The sequence below is a fragment of the Nelumbo nucifera genome, chromosome 1 (assembly GCF_055504915.1).
Source record: "Nelumbo nucifera cultivar China Antique chromosome 1, China Antique-T2T, whole genome shotgun sequence".
Classification (NCBI taxonomy): domain Eukaryota; kingdom Viridiplantae; phylum Streptophyta; class Magnoliopsida; order Proteales; family Nelumbonaceae; genus Nelumbo; species Nelumbo nucifera.
In genome coordinates, this window is record NC_142649.1 from 97,889,520 (window position 1) to 97,908,931 (window position 19,412).

At 37.9% G+C, this 19,412-nt stretch overlaps 1 protein-coding gene across 4 annotated transcripts in view; it reads left to right on the plus strand.

The window, feature by feature from the left end:
- The first annotated feature begins 5,700 nt into the window (after nt 1-5,700).
- LOC104610568 (G-protein coupled receptor) overlaps nt 5,701-19,412 on the plus strand; it is a 61,246-nt gene continuing 47,534 nt past the window's right edge. For 2 of the 4 annotated variants that reach the window (XM_010277250.3, XM_010277248.3), the window contains exons 1-8: nt 5,701-5,974; nt 9,052-9,135; nt 9,252-9,343; nt 9,760-9,798; nt 9,907-9,960; nt 10,139-10,213; nt 17,215-17,280; nt 17,428-17,470. In XM_010277250.3, the coding sequence (XP_010275552.1) occupies nt 9,054-9,135; nt 9,252-9,343; nt 9,760-9,798; nt 9,907-9,960; nt 10,139-10,213; nt 17,215-17,280; nt 17,428-17,470 (451 nt within the window). In that variant the 5' untranslated portion in view covers nt 5,701-5,974; nt 9,052-9,053. Of the gene's footprint in view, nt 5,975-7,112; nt 7,184-9,051; nt 9,136-9,251; nt 9,344-9,759; nt 9,799-9,906; nt 9,961-10,138; nt 10,214-17,214; nt 17,281-17,427; nt 17,471-19,412 lie in introns of all 4 variants that reach the window. The other 2 variants (XM_088889627.1, XM_010277249.3) reach the window with 2 other exon arrangements.

Consider the following 19,412-nt stretch of genomic DNA (forward strand, 5'->3'; position numbering starts at 1 on the left):
TTTTACTCCGAGGTGTGCCCTATTGATAGCGATTAAGGAATGTGGCGGTCTCCAAATCATTTTTTTAAGAAAAAACAAATGAAATTACTGAGCAATGAATATCACAATAAACATGCCTCTATTAATGAAACTAACAAAAGCATGAATTTTCTACACATCCAAACATGCTTGGTGCATTTTCTTTTATCGATTCTCTCTAATCACTGGTAATAGACTTCAAAAAGTTCATGTTGTAGTGGTCATCTCTCATCTGAAAGGAAGATAAAAGCTGGAACCTCATTTGTATAAGATCCAACCTATTGCTTTCCAATTCCAGAGATTATTTTACACAAGGTTTTAATGGTAGGAAATGATCTAAAAATTTGGAACAATTAACAAATGGTAGGAAAGAATGGTAGGATCCATCTAATGGACGCCATAAAGGTTGCGAAATGGGTGGGCGAATTTCAAAAATTTCCTACCTTCTTCCAATTGGGAATCATATTCCCTAAATTTAGAATACAATATTCAAGGATCTACTTGAACCCTAATCAAACCAGATCTGTACCAAAAGATAAATGGGAGGATTATACCTGATCCGGAGAAGCAGTATCTCCCAAAGTTGGTGTTCACGCCCAAAGAATGCTCCAAGATCTGTCCCTCCTGAAGATGACACAGCTGTGGATGGAACAGAACCAGCAGGGTGCGTCCTACACACTAGATCATTCACAAGAATCCCCTGGATGTACTAAACACTGAATTCTTTCAGTCTTTCTTGCAAGACTGATGTCAAGAACTGGTTTCTTGACTTTCTTTTCTGCAAAGATCGAATCTTGCAATATTGCAGATGGCGGCGGCAGGAGGAGATCTCCAGAAAACGAAAAAGGCTGAACTGTTTTTCTTTTCTAGAGAGTGTGAGATCTAATCTCAAATCGCAGGAACCCTTCTTGCAATCTTGCTTGGTTCGAAATCTGATATTTCTCCCTCTTAGTTGGTTCAAAATCTCCTCCTTTCTTCTTGATTAAGAAATCTCCTCCTTAGGAGTTATCCCAATCCAAATCAGTATTTGGATAGGGGATGATCTTAATCCCTTTCCCAGATAGAGTTAGCTTACTCCTGATCTTATCAGGAGGTTACCAGATTCAAATCTGATTTGAATTTGGTCTCTAAGAGTGGATAGAGCTAAGAGCCCAATCCTTTTGCTAACTTCAATCTAAAATTCGCCCCCTAGATGGGTGATCATATCAGCCCACCTCGAAATGGGTTTTTGGCCCATTAAGTGTTCAGTGTTTAATTAGCTTCCAATCTGCTGCCCAGTTGGGCTTCTTTGTATGGCGTGGGACCCAAGCATTGATCTACACACCAGCCACATGGGTTCGGCCTAGCCTTTAATATAAGGCCCAGCCGAATTCACTGAAAAACTCAATGAACCTCTTGAGTCCATCGTATGGACCCTATGGGCCCAACACTTACATTAAGTGGTCACTGGGCCAAGCCATCTTATAAAAACCCAGGGATTGTGGGCAGGTGCAAGATTAGCCCATCAGGTATTATCCTAAATGGTCTTACACTTAACCTCTCAGCCCTTAATGATCAAGCACTGCCCGACAAGAGAGGACCTCTCCCTCGGCTGCAAGGAACAGTGCCGCACTCTCCTCTCACAAGGATCCCGGGAATTAAAACCATTTGCAAACATTTTGAAACCGTACATATATATGTAAATATATTAATTTTGCAAAACAAAATTCCAACGATTGAAATCAATTGCCGGCAGTTTGGTTTCCATCAGGGAGAGTGCATTCCCGATCATTACCCTTTGTCCGACAAAGTGGCTGATTCTGTCACTATGACCACCCACTCAGATGAATTCTCAAACTGCCCCAACATACCTAGGTTTTGATCCCCACTAAGGATCTCACTGATTGGCATATCAAAGGCAGCCTGATCCAGCACCTAGTGAAGTGTCATAATCGAGTCTAGGGGTCAGGTGTAACTTTCCAGTTTTGCCCATCTATCTCCAAGGTCCAGGTTAAGATTGGAAATCTGGTCCGGTTCAAGGATTCAAGTAATCCCATACTGCATGTGCCTCGGGTCTTACCCTGATGGCTGAGACAGGCCATCCCAACACTTGGTGGCACACCAGCATCAGCCTTGGCAGGATAAATCTCCCCAGACTTATCTAACGGCTGTGAACATTTAAAACTAACATGAGTCTCTACAAATGTATAGTTTTAGGGTTTTACACAGAATTAAACCAAACAACATGAATCAAACATGCACTTTATTTATTTCCACTAAATAACAAAAGTACATCAAATTAGATTGAAGCTAAGGGCATACATAAACTGTCTAACAGATCCAACCTATTGCTTTCCAATTCCAGAGATTATTTTACACAAGGTTTTAATGGTAGGAAATGATCTAAAAATTTGGAACAATTAACAAATGGATCACCGAAAATGTTTCTCTATTATAGAATTCTAAGGCTCAGTTTGGAAAGAGTACAAATACAAATATGTACAGTATAAATACATATAAAATAATAACAAAATACGAGGTTTTGCACTCTATTATATATGTACTCCTTCCAAACTGAGCCTAAGACAAACCTATCTTTCACCCATTCATGATCATTATTTTCCATCATCAATCTCCATTCACAAGTTCGTTTACAGCAGTAGCAGCGTAATTGCAGGACAAGCCTATCAATTTCCTTAGAGAGAAACCTGAATACTCAATCGGAAGAAAGGCAACAAAACAGTTCCATGACCTAGTGTTGGCTAGCGAACTTACCATTAGGGCTGTCAATAGACTGAATATTGGTCTAATCCGATTCAATCCAGTATGAATTCATTACAGACGGACCAGGTCCAATCCAATCTGTTGAATACTTTGGACCATTCTAGACCGGTTCAATTTAATCTCTGGACCATCTAAACTGTTCAAATTGGTTTTAATTTAGACTGGGTCCAATCCAAACCTGGTCCATTGACACTCTTATTTTTATCTAATGTCAATGGACTGAATTCCATTTGACTCAATTCAATATAAATCCATTACAAATGGACTAGGTCCAATTTAGTTCAATAAATATTTTGGACTATTAAGTCTGGACTGGTTCAATTCAATATGTCTTATTGGTCCATCCGATTCATTCAAAATGATTTTGATTTAGATGGATCCGAGTCCATTGACACCAAGGTAATAAACTATCTAACATTAATTAATGGAAGGCTGGATAAACACTTGCATAGGATAGTTGAAAAAGTTGGAATGGAAATTGAATTAAACGTGGATGGTTCAACATATGGGGGGCACGAGGGGAGTGGGCATTTTGGCCAAGGATCACAATAGGAAGCACATTGGTAGTAGATGCAAAACTTTTCTGTCATGATGTCTTCTACAAGAACTTGAAGCGTTGGACTTTCTTAAAACGGCTGCTAATTGCATTAGAGCTGGGTTTTTATTTCATTACAGTTGAATGTGACACCCTACTCATCAGCAAGTTTTACTGCATAGAGCTATCCTCGCCACCTTAGAGAAGGAAAAACACCAATTAGTGATAAAATAGCATATCACAACTAACATTTTTAATATTGTTAAAAAGTTTTGATGATAAATGCATCTTGTGAAACATAAACCAATGAAAATTAAATAGACCATGTGATATATTTAATGTGATTGATTGAAATATTGATTACATGTGCAACAAATATTCGTAAATGCACTATAAATGGACTATGTTTCTATTCAACATGCCAACCCAGATAATAATATGGTGGCTCATTTGCTTGTCAAAAAATGCATAAACAGATACAGTGAAACATGGTCCCCCTTCTTCCTTATTTCATTTCATCTTTGGTTAGGCCGGAGGAGGCCATGCAATTTTTATTGATGAGTGGAATCGGCCTTGAAAAACAAAGTGACAAATTTACCCTTGCCCGGTCTCTATTAAACTTGTTTATGGGCAAGGTAGCCCGATGGGCTGGCCTGGCCCAGCCCAGCCTGTTCTTTATTGGGCTTAGACAAAGTTTTAGGCCCATATGTATGGATTCAGGCTCTAAACACCAGGCCCATATAATATGCTTTTAAGTAAAACAGATTGGCAAAATAGGATTTATGTGCCAAGTTGTCAATCCCATATAGTTGGGATATGGCATGGATCATGATAAATAATATTATATAATATATAATCAATGTATTAAAATATATTGGGCTTCAGATTTTATATAAGGGTTGGGGCTTGGGCCTGGTCATTTTCAGCTAATAAAGAGGTAAAGACAGCCGAGACCTGGCCCTGCCTGGCCCGTGAACAGGTCTAGTCTCTAACTCTCTACGTTTAGGACTGTAAATAGATTAGATTTGGATTGGATTCAAAAAAAACCAAAGCCGATCTGATTTATTGGAAACTTGTATCTGAACCTGATCCAAAATCTGATTGGATTTGAAGACATTGGGTTCGAATTCGAATCCTAAGGGATTTGGATTTAATCCAACTCCACTTTAATTTGTTAAAATACCAAAAATTAAAACGTTAATTATTTTTCATCTTTTTTATATAATTTATTAATATAAATATAACATACCGGATTTATTATATATATATATATATATAAATTCATATATAATATAATATAATATAAAAAATATATTTTTTATAATTTTATATATAGTTATATAAAATTGGGTAAATTACAGATAGGTATCATGAACTTTTAATTGCAACACTTGAGTATCCTGAACTTTCAAAATTAGAAACTTGGGTCCATCCATTAGTATTCTGTCAATTAAACATTACATAATATCAAAAATACCCTTCTCATGTATTTTTGAGATCATTCTACAAAATAAAATCATCACCAGAGAATGCTGTCATCAGAAAATTTGAATATGTTATTTGTTGTTCATGTGAGGATGTCATCATGGGGAGTTGTTTGGTTACTTGAGAATAATCTTAGAAATACAATGACAAGATGAACCTAAATGTCTATTTTTGAAAGATTAGGGTATTCATGTGTTGCAATTAAAAGTTTAGGGTACCTATTTGTTACTATCCCCACAGTACATGATACCTATCTATAAGTTACCCTATAAAATTTATATCTTAAAATCAATAAATATTATAATATAATTGTATATGAAATTTAATGGATTGGGATGGAGACATGGAGTCAAATCTAAATCTAATCTAAATACAATCTGATTACATAAAGGCCCATTTGCTTTTCAGTAGGTTATTTATCCAGGTAAATGTAATTACCCAGATAAGTGTTTCTCAGGAAAGACTTACCCGGATAAGTACATCTACCCATGTTCTTTTATTTTTCATGTAAATAAGGCAATGACCATTTTAGCTATAAAAATCCATTATTAAAAAGGGTTGATAATTTTCCTCTGAGTGGGAAAGTTATTTACCCACTCAGAAAAATAAACTTTCCCTGATTCTCAGATAAATCTGAAAAAGATTCCAATATAATATAAGAAAGATTTAATATTTTAAAAACTTTTGACTAATCAATTGGAATTATAAACTGGTAGTTAATCAAGTGTTATTTATCAAAATTCATGGTTGGATTTCGATTGGTCAAAACTCTTCCCATGCCATGTCATTCCCGCATCATAGTTTTAAAGAACATAAGATTCTGGTATAGTTAGTTACGTGTTTTGCAAATACTGCTGTCGTGAGTGACAAGAAAGGAGGAAAAAGTCATTTTGATATTTGTGTTTGAGGGGAAGAGAGACTTAATTGGTTTACCGGTTACCCTCTCGGTTAAGTGTGGTTTGGACCCGTCGAAATTTATTGACGAGTCCAAACGCATAGGATCCGTAGTGCCGAGCATAGAACCGTGCAGTGCGCTATACTATACATCATCTTTTGCAACCGTTACCAGGAGGGAGGGGATTGCAGAGACAAAACCAGACGTTATATACGAAACATAATTTGCAGAACATATTGTTCTCTTGCACTTTGTTGGCGCCGGAAAACCTTTTTCAGGTATTTCTCCAGCTCTGTCATCCCATTTTCCATTTTTTCTTTAAATTTAATTCAACCAAATTCAAGGAGTAACCGCCGAAATCGTTTGCCAATTTGGGTGGAATGACGTCTCAAATAAAATTTATGCATATGCTACTTTTGGTTCGAAGATAGGGAGAGAAGAACTAAGGAATGCTATCCTCCAAACACTTTTTTAGGCAACCCACTGGGTTCGATTTAATTTCACTAAATTTTCTGAAAATTTGATAAATGGGAACTCTTGCAGCCATGGTTAGATTTTAATAACTTCTTATGTCAAAATCAATGTTATAGTCCTCGAAGCAAAGTTCAGTAGGAAGGAGTGTTTTTTCTGAGATTCGAGTCATCTTGTTTCTTTGTAAAGTGTAAAACCTCAAAACTATCGGAATACTTTGATATTCGTTATTCATTTTTCATTTTGTTTATATCTGTAAACATGTCTCCTAGATATTCCTGTTCAAGGGGGAAAGTCCTCCACAAGGGTTGTTCCTAAACAATACTCTTCTCCATTCTCAGCCATCTAACATCTACATATATGAGGGAAATGGTGCAAGCTGAAATATCTTTATTATAATAAACTTCCTAATATACCTTTAGAATCTATTTAGTTCCTCAACTAAAACAATAAACGCAGAAACCAAAAATTTTAACTACGTGATGGAAACATTACGCCCTCCTTGAAATCAATCTTACCCTCAAGATCAAAGCTCCATTAGGATCCCAAATTTTATAATTTTATTGTCTCTTTCTATGGTTGACAGATCAAACAAATTGATCTTTTTGTGAACTACTTTTTTTTTTTTTGATAGGTCTTGTTGTGAACTACCATTCCACTAAATATGATTGTTGTAAGGCCATAAAGAGATGTTACATGTTTCTCTTCAGGCTCTCCAATGATAATTGAATAAGGAAAATCCATCTTCTCAACCTACTAAAAGAATTTATGCTGAGCAAAGCGTTCCTCAAAACTATAGAAAACATCATCATTAATTTCCATGATCATTCCATAGATGCTGAAGCTTTTTTCCACCATGAAGACTGAAACTATTACCTATTCGTTACAGATCTCAGAATATGGAATATGGTTTCTCTTTGCTCATGTTAACAACCTCTTGAACAGGCATTGGTGGGTTCATAACTTTGTAGTTGATGCTCATGTTCTTCTTCATGAACTACTTCTTGGTGCAATTGGTAAAATCTCAGTCTGAAAAGCATAAGAATGTGGATATGAGAATAGCTATTTCATGTAAGAAGATACTGAAGCTTAGGTCTGTATCCAGTCTTCCCCTCTCAAGTTCCCCGATAACTGGACCTACATTGAGAGATGGCCTTTAGCTCATATTCTTCTATCTTCTGCATCTGTTAACTCCTATTATTGTTTTCTTTCTTGAAAAATGGATGACTTTTGTGAGATCTCTTCAGAGTTTGCCATAATTAATTACAGTCTTCTTTGAGAGCACAAAGCTCTACATCCATCTTTGCTTCGAGAGTTTGTATTTCTTTTTCAACGGGAAAATTCCCAATTAGTACCTTGTACTTTGGGCCTAGTGCCACTTTGGTCCCCGAACTTTCAAAACGTGTCAATTCAGTACCTACCGTTAACCAACCGTTAAGTTGCATTTGAAAAAGACACAAATGCCCTTCGAGTGTCATCTAATTTTCTTTATCAACCATCCAAACATTGACAAAAATTAACAATCCCAAACCCTTGCTTCTTCTATTCAAGAAAGTTGGGGTCACGTCTTAGTGGGCATTCTGGACCCCAATGTTCTTGAATAAAAGAGGCAAGGATTTAGGACTGTTAATTTTTTTTTTTTATCAATGTTTGGATGGTTGATAAAGAAAATTAGATGACACTCAAAGGGCATCTGTGTCCTTTTCAAAGGCATTTAACGTCTGATTAATGATAGGTACTGGATTGACACGTTTTGAAAATTCGGGTACTGAATTATTGCATTTTAAAGTTCGGGGACCAAAGTGGCACTAGGCCCAAAGTACATGGTACTAATTGGGAAATTTCCCTTTTTCAACTATTTTAAATTGTGTCTCATTTTCATCAATTTCTATGACTTAAAAAACCTAGCTTTGATACCAAATTTAGGACCCTGCATGTTTGTAACTAAAGAATAAAATAAAATAGAAAAAATAGAAAATTCATAAAAAAAAAGAAAAAGGGTGAGAAAAATCCACTTACAATGTGGATGGACCTCCTAGGTTTTCCTCTTCGAGGGGCAAATCCTTTATAAGAGTAACTGCTCCTTGTTAGAAGTCTTTTATTATTTTGTGTTTGGTCAACAGGGTTATACGTCTTTTATTCCTTATTTTCTTTCTTTACTTAAAAACAGGGTTATAATTGTAATTTATCTTTCTATTAGTGAATTTATTAAAGAGTGTGCAGTTGAGATCAGTTGGAATGATCTCTCTTGCTCTTCAGCCCTAGTTTCTCCTCTATACTTTCTGGATATTTATTTCTGCACTCACCTAGGCTGTTTTCTGGGCATTTATCTGAATGTTTGAGACCATTTGCTAGGTCTGATCACACTCCTAAAACATAATTATTTTCTCCATTAACAAAAGGCATACATATCTACAATATATAAGAGCAATGGTACAAGGTGAAACCTAAGTTGCCTAACCAGCTAAGTTCATTCTGAAAAAACCTCCTAATATATCTCAAGAACCTAATTAGTTCCTAAACTAAAGTAAAAAACATAGAAACTAAATGTTTTAGCTGCAGAATTGTAACAATAACCAATGCAAAAAATGTGATGGGTCACACCATTCTGTGAAATTATCAGGCTAGCAAGACAAGTTTGCAAAGTTCTTCATTGAATTGGGATGTTTACACACTCCTTTCTCATATCCATCTTCTTCACCTTGTTTTTTCCTGATTCTTCATTGTTTGTTAGGACCAACAGTGTTTTCTCAACCATCTAAAGCAGTCAAATAACATGTATATTGATGTCATAGATGCTGAAGCTTGTTTTAGAATATCTGTTACTATATTGATGTCAGGTTGTGGGTTGAACTCGTGTGGAATTGTTATTATATTTTTGCAGAGATGCTGAGTGGGGAAATCCCTTTCAACATGCACTCCTTCAACTGCTTCCTTGTAGCTATGGTTTTAGGCAAGTTTTTAATTTGTAAGAAATCAAGGGTTGAAATGGCATCTTGCTTCCTGAAAGACATTTTTTAGAATTTATATTTTATAATTCGATTATTCTGATATTCAACTAATGCAGCATTGCTTTATTGTCAGCCTTTCTCCTATGGGCGCCTTGGGTAGGATCTATTATAGCTCCAAGTTCTAATTGCTATGTGATTGACAATACCAGTCACATTTATGATTTTGTATCCTTCAAAACCATATACTGTGATGTACAGATGGTAATTTATGGTTTGCAATCGCTTAGAGATCTGCCATAACATCTGATCTTTGACCTGCTTTTGGGAGTCTAGAAGAAAATATATGTGGTTAGATAGACAAGAAGACAAGCTTAAAGGATGGTTGCACTGATTTGATTTTAGATACTTTCCATATGCAATCCCTAGGCCTTATAGGACTTGCTGAGTAATGTTCACACCCACCTTTATCTGCGTTGTTGGCAATTTGTAAACTGTTGGTAGGCCAAAGTCAGGGCTCCTTTAATTTCACACTGGTACCTCATTTCATCAGGGATTTGAATTTTCATTTTCACTGACATGTTTGTATTTGAGTTTTGATTGTCATCTTCAATGAAATTGTTTTCATCTAAACTGTGATTCAGACTAGTTGGATTGGGCATCCTTTTGAATATGATGGGAAGGTAACATCCTTATTTAATTTACTAGTCATGGATCAGAATTTGCATGCTGCCATTTTCTTGGTCATCCTGCACAAATGATTGATATGTCATGGCATTCTAACTGTGCAGGATTCTGATTTGGTTGTTAGATTCTGTAAAGATGTGGAAAGTAGATCACAGATGGTACTTCCATATTACTCTGTCTGCCTGTCTGTCTGTCTGATTTGGTTGTTGGTGGCTTTTCTTGTCACCCACATCTGAAATTATTGGTGCATCACTACATCCTTCTTAATCCTGAGGCATGCAGTAATTGTTCTATTTGATAATTTAGAACAACAAACTAATTCTTTAAATTGTGCAGGGCTATCTTGATTTTGGCCATTTTGACATTATCAACTACTTTGTAGCTGGTTCTGGGCATGTGAACTTTGTTCAAGTAAGTCCTGGTTTTTCCTGTGCAACATATATTGCAGTAACATTGCTATCCATATTTAGGGTTCAACTAAGTTCATCTATCCTCTCAATGTGTTTGGACAGCATGACAGCTATGAGTCACTTTACCTAGAGTCCAATAAACATAAAAACAATCAATTAAATTAAATTACTTGAGTTAAATCCAAATGACGTGCTTTAGTAGATATCTTAAGTAAGAGAATTATCATCACAGTTCATTAAACTCAAGATCAACCATGTCAGTTTGATTTGCACAAGAGAGTATTCTCATTATGAATAATATACAATACACCTGGTGTGGTAATCCTCTTTGCCTCATTTTTTGAACTTGTTGGTTTGACTTGGACTTGCTCTTTCTTGACTTTGGTGATAAGCCCAACCTTTCTTTGTTCTTTTGTTTTATTCTATTGTAGATTGGTTTTCTTTGTTGGTCTAGCTTTCAGTCTTTCTGGGACTGGAAGTTCCTTTTAGAGAGCTCCTTGCTGACTTTGCAGTTCATTATATAAAAAAGGCCATTACCCAATTTTGGTCCCAGTTATCTGGGATCTTGGGAGGGGTAAATTGGGCACAGTCCTAACTTTTGGCACTTTTTTTTTGCTCAAAGTGGCTGTCCTCAGACTTGAACCCACATTCTCATGCTTTCCAGCCCAAGATTTTGTCATCACACCAAGTAATGGTCCCTCTCAGTTCATGATGCCATTCCTCAGTTATTCTCAACTTGAGCTTGCTGACTTTAACCCTACCAAACCAGGACAATCAATCAGGATGATCTGCATATCTAGCCCTAGATTCTCTGCTTATCCCTTATCTTCTTTCTATGCATGTATGCATTTCTTCCTAAATGATTGCAAACATAGAGATATAAGACACCTAAGGTTGCCATGCCCAATCATGAATTACATAAAGAAACTAGAAACTAGGTAGCTGTGAATGGATGTTATGCTATTAAATTTTGGACATAATACCTTGATTTCATTGTTGATATTAGGATTTGTAACTTCGAGTTTTTTGGTTCCTTCTCAGTCTAACTCTGGGTTTGATTGAGATTTGGGGTTTACAAGAGGCTTAAGGGATGTAGAGGTTGAAAATGTTATGAATCTGGTTCAGATATTAAATGGGGTGGTGTTGGATCCCTCTAAGAGGGATAAGAGACTGTGGACCCTAGCTTCTTCTGTGATCTTCTCTTGTGCTTCCTTCTTTAAGTCCTTATTACCTTCAACTAGTAATTCTGCACAAAATTTTCCAGTAAAGGATGTTTGGGGTGAGCTGATTCCTCTAAGGATTGGAGCCTTTTGTTGGGAAGCCTTCCTGGAAAGGTGTAATACTCGTGACTTCAAAAAAAGAGGCCTTTTTGGTGCTTGCCTCCGAGTTGGTGCATTCTTTGCAAGACTAATGATGAAAGCTCCTACAACTTATTAATTTCTTGCCCCCTTGCTGCTGTTATTTGGGACTGGTTTCTTTCCTTATTTGGTTACAGGTGGACCCCACTGCCAAGGATTATGTGGATGTATGTTAGCTTTGCTATTTGTTGGACTCTATGGGAGGAAATGAATGCCAGAACTTTTTCTGAAAATGAAAGAAGTAAAGAAACTCTTATCGAAGTAATAACAGTTAAAGTGTTGAACTGGATAAAATCCTTGGACCTGCTTGATGATGTTTCTATGGATATGTCTCTGAATAGATGGATGGAGGTGGCTAATTCTTCTCCTGCTTTCTCTCCTGTTTGTCCTGTGTGGTCACCATCAGGCTGTGGCTTTATGAAGTTAAATTTTGATAGTAGTGGTGAGGGCAATCCAGGTCCATTAAGTGTAGGAGGGGTCTTCATAGATGAGGATGGAAAGGTGCTTGCAATGTATTCAGGTCCCATTGGGGTTGGGGTTTGACTTTCAGATATAGTTTTTTCGTTGAAATTCAGTCTATGTATGTTCTGACTTAAAGCTAAGGTCTATGCTGTACTGGGGGGTATAAGGAAGACTAAGGAACTGAATTTACAAAAGTTAGTTGTTGAAAGGGACTCAAAGCTGGTGTTAAGCTGGTTACATAAGGAAAGTGGACTGTGGAAATTTGCTAGTGAGAGGAGGGAGATTAAATGGCTAACTAGGGTGTTGGGAATCCAATTTCAGTGGGTTAAGAGAACAGCAAATGCATTTGCAGATGCTTTGGCAAAGCAGGGGGTGGGAAGGGATCAAATGTTTTGGGCTGTTTTGTAAGTTTTTTCTTTGTTCCTCTTGGAGAGAGTTAAGCCTTTTTATCTCTCTCTGGAGTGCTGTAACTAAAATTTTTTATTAATCTAATGATTTCTTGTTATTGATAAAAAAAAGATATTAGGACTTGTAATGTAATATTTGCACATTTTAATGAAAATGCCTTTCTCTTGGACATAAATATTGCTTAAAAGAATTAAGGGTGGGGCCCACCCAGGGGCTAGGTGTCAGAATACACCCTCTCCAAAAAAAACTTTATTGGGAACCAATTCTAAAGAATTTTCATATTGAGGTTCTGCTCATTTTTTCTCTCAATCCACCTAGAAAGTTGACAGGTGAACCTGGATTCTCAACCCAAACTGGAGCGACTCGGCTTCATTGGGCAGCTTCTCTCAGGGTGGGAGTCCCGAAAGGGGAAAGAATGGGCCACCAGTATTGGAAGGGTCCAATTGGGTTACTCAACCCAAAAATCTTGAGAATGATCCAATGGGAATGGAGGACACAAATAATCTTTGAGCCCTCTCACGAAAAAATCAAGGAAGGAGAGAGCTCAGGCAGCAAAGCTCCGACACAGAAAAGAAATAAGAAAGGAAGCTAACAGAAGAAGACGACAGGGAAAAAAATCATCCTTGACTCCATAGCAAGCCCCATAGCAGAAACACCCAAATCATGGATGGGTAACGGAAATCAGCAAAGCAGTATAGAGATAAAGGAGAACTCGACTTCACAAAAACAACTCAAAGAGGTCTCAAATTTGGGACCTGGAGGAGCAGAAGGAGATAGAACTCGGGAGGAGAGAAATATGCAGAGGGTAGTATTTCAACGGAGGAGAAAAATAGGCGGTTGGAGTCTTCCTCCATCTGGTAATGTTGAAAATGTTGGGTTTGGGTAAGTTCCTGGGCATTTTGATGGAAGGAATGGAATTAGAAACCATAGAATACTTAGAGGGGATTGAGCGAAGGTTTTTAGAGGAGAAAGGAAAAAGAAATGCAAAAGCAGGAGGAGGACAGGGGACGAATAGTAAAGTAACACAGCAGCTCTCATGGGGTTTGGTTGTAGGGGGAGCCAAAGGAGAAGGCTATGGGAAGGAGGGGAGGAAACAACAGGAGCACTTTTCTTCAGTTTTAGATGGATTTAAAGTTCCTGTCATGGAATGTAAGGGGGTTAGGGTCCAGTAGAAGGAGAGTGGTGGTGAGTGAGGCTTTAAAAAGGTGGAAGGCAGGGGTGGTTCTCTTGCAAGAATAAAAAATCGAAAAAATCAGTGCTCATATAATTCGAAGTGTTTCGGGGGAAGGGCAAGTGAGATGGGTGGGGAAGCCTGCAATGGGAAGTGCGGGTGATTTTAATGTTACCAGGTTTATTGAAGAAAAGAAAGGTGCTCAATGTAGAACTAGGGCAATGCGGGACTTTTCAGACTTTATAAACAGATTTGAGTTGGTAGATTTACCTCTCTTAGGTGCAAAATTTACTTGGTCCAACAATCAAGAAGACCCAATTCTGGTAAAATTGGACAGATTACTAATCTCAGCTGAGTGGGAGGATTGTTTTCCAGGCTCAAAACTAGAAGCTCTACCGCTTCCACTATCAGATCACTGCCCTATTCAGCTGACCTCTTGCAGAAAAATCACTAAACATGCTCCTTTTAGACTTGACAATAGTTGGCTTGAAGAGGACGAGCTAAGGAATTTAATTGCAGAGAAGTGGAATGAAGTGCATTTGGAGGGTACAGGTTCTTATGTGCTGGCCAAAAAACTAGGGGCAATCAAGGCTGTCATAAAAAATTGGTGAACAGGAAAAGCTACTTTAACTAAGCAAAAAAAGTCTGAATGCCTGGAGCTGATCAAGGAGTTAGATAATCTAGAAGAACAAAGAGTGCTTTCTGAAGAAGAGAGAAGAAAAAGAGATGAAGCAAAGATCATCTTTGACAAATTAGCTTATAAGGATGAAATAAGTTTGCGGCAGAAAGCAAAAGTGAAGTGGCTAAAGGCAGGAGACAAAAACTCCAAATTTTTCCATAGGATGGCGAATGCACTATACAGAATAAATAACATTAACAGGTTGGAATTCGATGATCAGGTAGGGGAGCAGCTGAGGGAAATTCAGAATATTGCCACAATTTTTACAAATCTCTTTTTTTGGAGCCTTGGAAGAGTCTTCTGCCAGAAGGGATACAGTTTAAAACTTTAAATGAAGTTCAAAAAGAGGATTTAGAAAAACCTTTTTCGGAAGAAGCAATTTGGGAAGTGATGAAAAAGATGGACCTGGATAAATCCCCAGGGCCTGATGGATTAACAAATCTGTTCTATAAGAAATGCTGGAATGTTATTAAGGCTGATGTGTTAAAGGCGTTTCAAGAGTTTCATGATTCTGCTTCTTTGGTGAGAAGTTTAAATGCTACCTTCATTACCTTGATACCTAAGGTGGAAGGGGCAGTAAACCTCAAAGAGTTTAGACAAATAAGCCTGCTGAATAGCTTCTATAAGCTTCTTGCGAAAGTGCTGGCTGAAAGATTAAAGAAGAATCTAGGAAGTGTAATTTCCGAAAACTAGTGTTCTTTTATTGGGGGAAGACAAATCCTGGACAGTGCTCTAATTGCTAATGAAGTGATTGATTCAAGACTGAGGGCAGGAAAACCAGGAATTCTTTGTAAGGTGGATCTTGAAAAAGCATATGATCACATTAATTGGAGATGCCTAAACTTCATTCTTGAGAAAATGAATTTCAGCCAGAAATTGAGAAACTGGATGAAGGTATGTTTTTCTTCACCAAAATTTTCTGTTATAATTAATGGAAACTCATCTGGCTTCTTCAAAAGTTCAAGAGGCATTCACCAAGGAGATCCCTTGTCACCTCTGATTTTCCTTTGTGTAATGGAAGTCCTGACCCAATTCATCAATTGGGCAGGACAAGCTGGTAAGCTGGTCTTTGGGAGGGCTTTGAAATTAAGCCTGGGGGTGAAAAGGTCAACGTGCTCCACTTTGCTGATAACACCTTGTGTTTCATTGATGCTTCTTTTGCTCAATTAGAAACACTAGTGGGGATTTTTTCTTGGTTTGAAGTGGCAACAGGACTAAAGTTGAACATGGGAAAATCTGCTTTGATTCCAGTAGGCAGAATTGAAGACATTATGATGTGGGCAGATGCTCTGGGTTGTAAGGTAAACAAGCTGCCAACTACCTACCTTGGCCTTCCATTGGGTGCAAAGTGTTATTCTAAAGCAATATGGGAGCCAGTGTTGGAGAGACTTGAGAGGAAACTCACTTCCTGGAAGGCAAAATACCTTTCAAAAGGGGGACGAGTTACCTTGATTAAAAGCACTCTTGCAAACCTGCCAACTTATTTTCTATCTCTCTTACCCATTCCTAGGATAATAGCAAAGAGAATTTGAAAAATTACAGAGAGATTTTTTATGGAAAGGGTGGGAAGATGAAAAAAAGATCCACATGATTGCATGGGATCAGATCTGTACCCCTCGGAATTCAGGTGTTTTGGGACTGAGAAGAATCAAAACCTTGAACACAGCCTTATTGGGTAAGTGGATCTGGAGACTTGGAGTGGAAGAAAATAGTTGGTGGAGGAATCTCATTGCATCCAAATATGGTCTTCATATGGGGGGGGGGGGGGGGGTGGTGGGGGGGACAACTGCTCTCAACTTGCCTTCATATGGATGCTCGATATGGAAAGCTATTTTGAAAACTCTTCCTAATGTCCTAAAAGGGGTGAGTTTCAAGTTAGGTAATGGGGGAAGAATCCGCTTCTGGAAGGATAAGTGGCTTGCCGAGGTCCCTCTGGAAGAGGAATTTCCTATGCTCTTCTCAGTGGCTGAGGATAAAGAGGCAATGGTTGCTGGCTCTTTTGAATTAGTCCAAGGTAAAGTGATATGGAAGCCTAAGTTCCGAAGAGATTTCCATGAGTGGGAGGAGGTGGATGAAGTTGTGGATCTGCTAAGTAGCTTAGATACATTCTCTTTTAAGCCCCACTCAGAAGAAGACTAATGGATCTGGAACTGGACTGCTGATGGAAAGCTCTCAGTTAGTTTGTTTGCTGATGGTCTGACCATTAGAAGGGCAAGTGAGTTCCCCTGTAAACAGATTTGGAACCCTCATTCCTCCTCCAAAATCAATTTCTTGATGTGGGCCTCGACACTTGGGAAATGCCTAACCAGAAGCAACCTAACAAGAAGAGGTGTCAGCCTGGATGACATAGACTGTGGGGTATGTGGTCTTGAAGAGGAATTCATTGATCATCTCTGTATTCATTGCAAGCTCGCTTGGACTATTTGGTCCCATTTCTTGGATGCTGCTGGTGTTTGTTGGGTAATGCCGGGTACAGTGAAGGATCTGCTTCATAGCTGGCACCTTCTAGGTCTCTCAAAAAAAGGCAAATACATATGGATAGCCTTACCAGCGGCAGTAATCAGTACTATATTGTCTGAGAGGAATGACAGAGTCTTCAGAAAAGAGAAGAAAGATCCAGAGGTGTTAGTCCAGTGTATTATGGCCAGACTTGCTTCCTGGCTTTCTATCATCCCTGAATTCTGTAATCAGAACTTGTTTAGGATGTTTAGCTCAGTTAGTCTGTGGGAGTTATGGGCATACCCTTTGGGGGTGAACTGGCTTGTGGTTTCCCCCATTGTTGTATGTTTATTTATTCATCATAAATAAACTATACTTTACCTCTTTTTTTAAAAAATAATTCCTTGTTTTCTTTGTTTATATGAGACATTATTTAGTGTGCAGTCTTGACATCTTACTGCATTTAACCTTCTATGCAAACCCAGGAATTTTACAATGGGGACCTGATGAATTGTGAGCAAAGCTTTGATAAAAAGGGGCGTACTGCTCAGGTCTGAGGTGTTATGGTTTTTCTGTATTGAAATGAAATTTAATATTGTCGAAGTGTTCTATATGACCTTCAAAGTTGTAGGGTAGTTTCCTTTTTTTTTAGTCAAGGTAGGGTAGTTTCTTTAAACATTCCTTTTATGTTCTTGCAGGTAAATATTGTATGTGGAAATTGTTTAAATGGTGGATGTAAAGGTGTGTAAGCTTTTCTTCTTGTTCTTGGTTTACTCTTAAATTTCTCTACTTGAGAAGAAAGTATTTTTGTATTGATCATCGACTAGTTCATTATGACTTTTAAACCACAGTACCATCTTTTTAAGTTCTTTTTGCTTACTAACCCGAATAATACTTCTTTTTGAGAAGGTAACTGAATTTATTTTGTATATGGTAAACAGTAAGTACATGAGAGCAAGGATTAAAATATCAATATGAATGCCCAGATATATATCATATATCGGTGTACCCTGATATACTTGGATACACTAATACAAGGGTTTTTTAAAAACTTTAAAACTTTAAAGTAATAGGTGGGACCCTCTAATACTTATAAAATTTAGAAAGTAAAAAAAAAAACTCATATGGTATCGGTCATATCAACACACACCGATGCCCACTTGAGGGCATCGGCCTACCATTCACAGGTTGGGTTGGTTTGGTTGCATTTAATTTTGGCAGCTAAACTGAAAAGGTTGGGTTGACTGAGGCCAACCAAAACTGATCAACAAGGGGGGGAAACTGATCTCAAATTTACATTTTGCTTGACATCGGTTTAATCAGTTTTAATTAAACTAAACCAAAATCAATGCCTGCAACTTAAAAGGTCGATCATAAATAAGTGGTCCTAGCCTCTACCTATATTCTCCCTACACTTAACCATTTGCATTTGGCCAGTTGCAGTGTTAGTCACTATTTTCATCTATGTTATCTCTTCAATCTTCTCTCCTAATCCCATAAAGTCACAATTATCTTTTACCTTTTGTTAGTAGCTTTTACTTTTTTGGATTTTTGTGGAAGTACGAAAGAAAAGCAAGAGTATTGAGTGAAGAAAGAGATGGGTGAGATGATCGAATATAGAGAGTACCGGTTGTCAATCAAATGAAAAAAAGAGACAAAAGGCATAATATATATGCTTTATATGTGTCTGTCGGTTCAGTTCGGTTTCACTTTGGGTTACAAAAGGCATAATTGCATTTGAACCAAGACATTGGGTTTTGCCATTTTCTAAACCAAGACTGGTTGAATCATTTTAGAAACTGACCTAGCATGACTTGGGCAATGCTAGGCATTGTTTGAAACAACACTGTTTGAAACCTTGGGCCATGCCGAGTAGTGTTTTAAAAGGCATGGGAGGCGTACGCCTGGAGCGCCTCTAGGTGAGGCGCTCCCAAAATGCCCCGAGGCGTATGCCAGAGGCACTGACACCTCTGAGGCATACGCCTTAGGTGCAAGAGGTGTACGCCTCATGCACTTTTTTTCATGAGGCATGCTAGAGGCGCACGCCTCATGCGCCTCATGCACATCTTATATAAAAAGACAAAAAGAAAGAAAAAAGAAAAGAAAAGAAAAGGAAATGAAAGGAAAAGAAAGGGAAGGGAAAGAAAAAGAAAGAGAAGAGAAAAGAGAAAAGGAAAGAAAAGAAAAGGAAAGGGAAGGGAAGAAAAGATAAGGGGAAATAAAGTGGTTTGCCTCCTGCCCCTTCGGTTGGGGGGCTTTGCCCCTTGACCCCCCTGCCCCCTTTCTGATGCACCCAATTTCTTTTTTTTTTTGAGCAAGCTCACTTCACTTTGTTCGCCTCCGCTTCGACAAGATCCCCCTTTCAACTAATGTTATGCATCTTTATTCTTCTTAATATCAAATGTTTTTATTAAAAATAAAGAAAAAAATGAGATCCCCCTTCCTCTTCATCCTCCTAACCCCCCTCCTCTTAAGGAGGCTTATGGCTCTTGCGTTCTGAACTACGCCTCACGCCTCTAGGTAGTGGAACACCTCGTGTCACGCCTCTGCATTTTAAAACATTGATGCTGAGCTTAGGGGGTCTAGGCCCATGAGTTGGCATGGCATGACATAGGAAAATGGCCAGGCCTACCATGACCCACATATATATAAATTTTTATTTTCAATTTTAATTTATTTTATT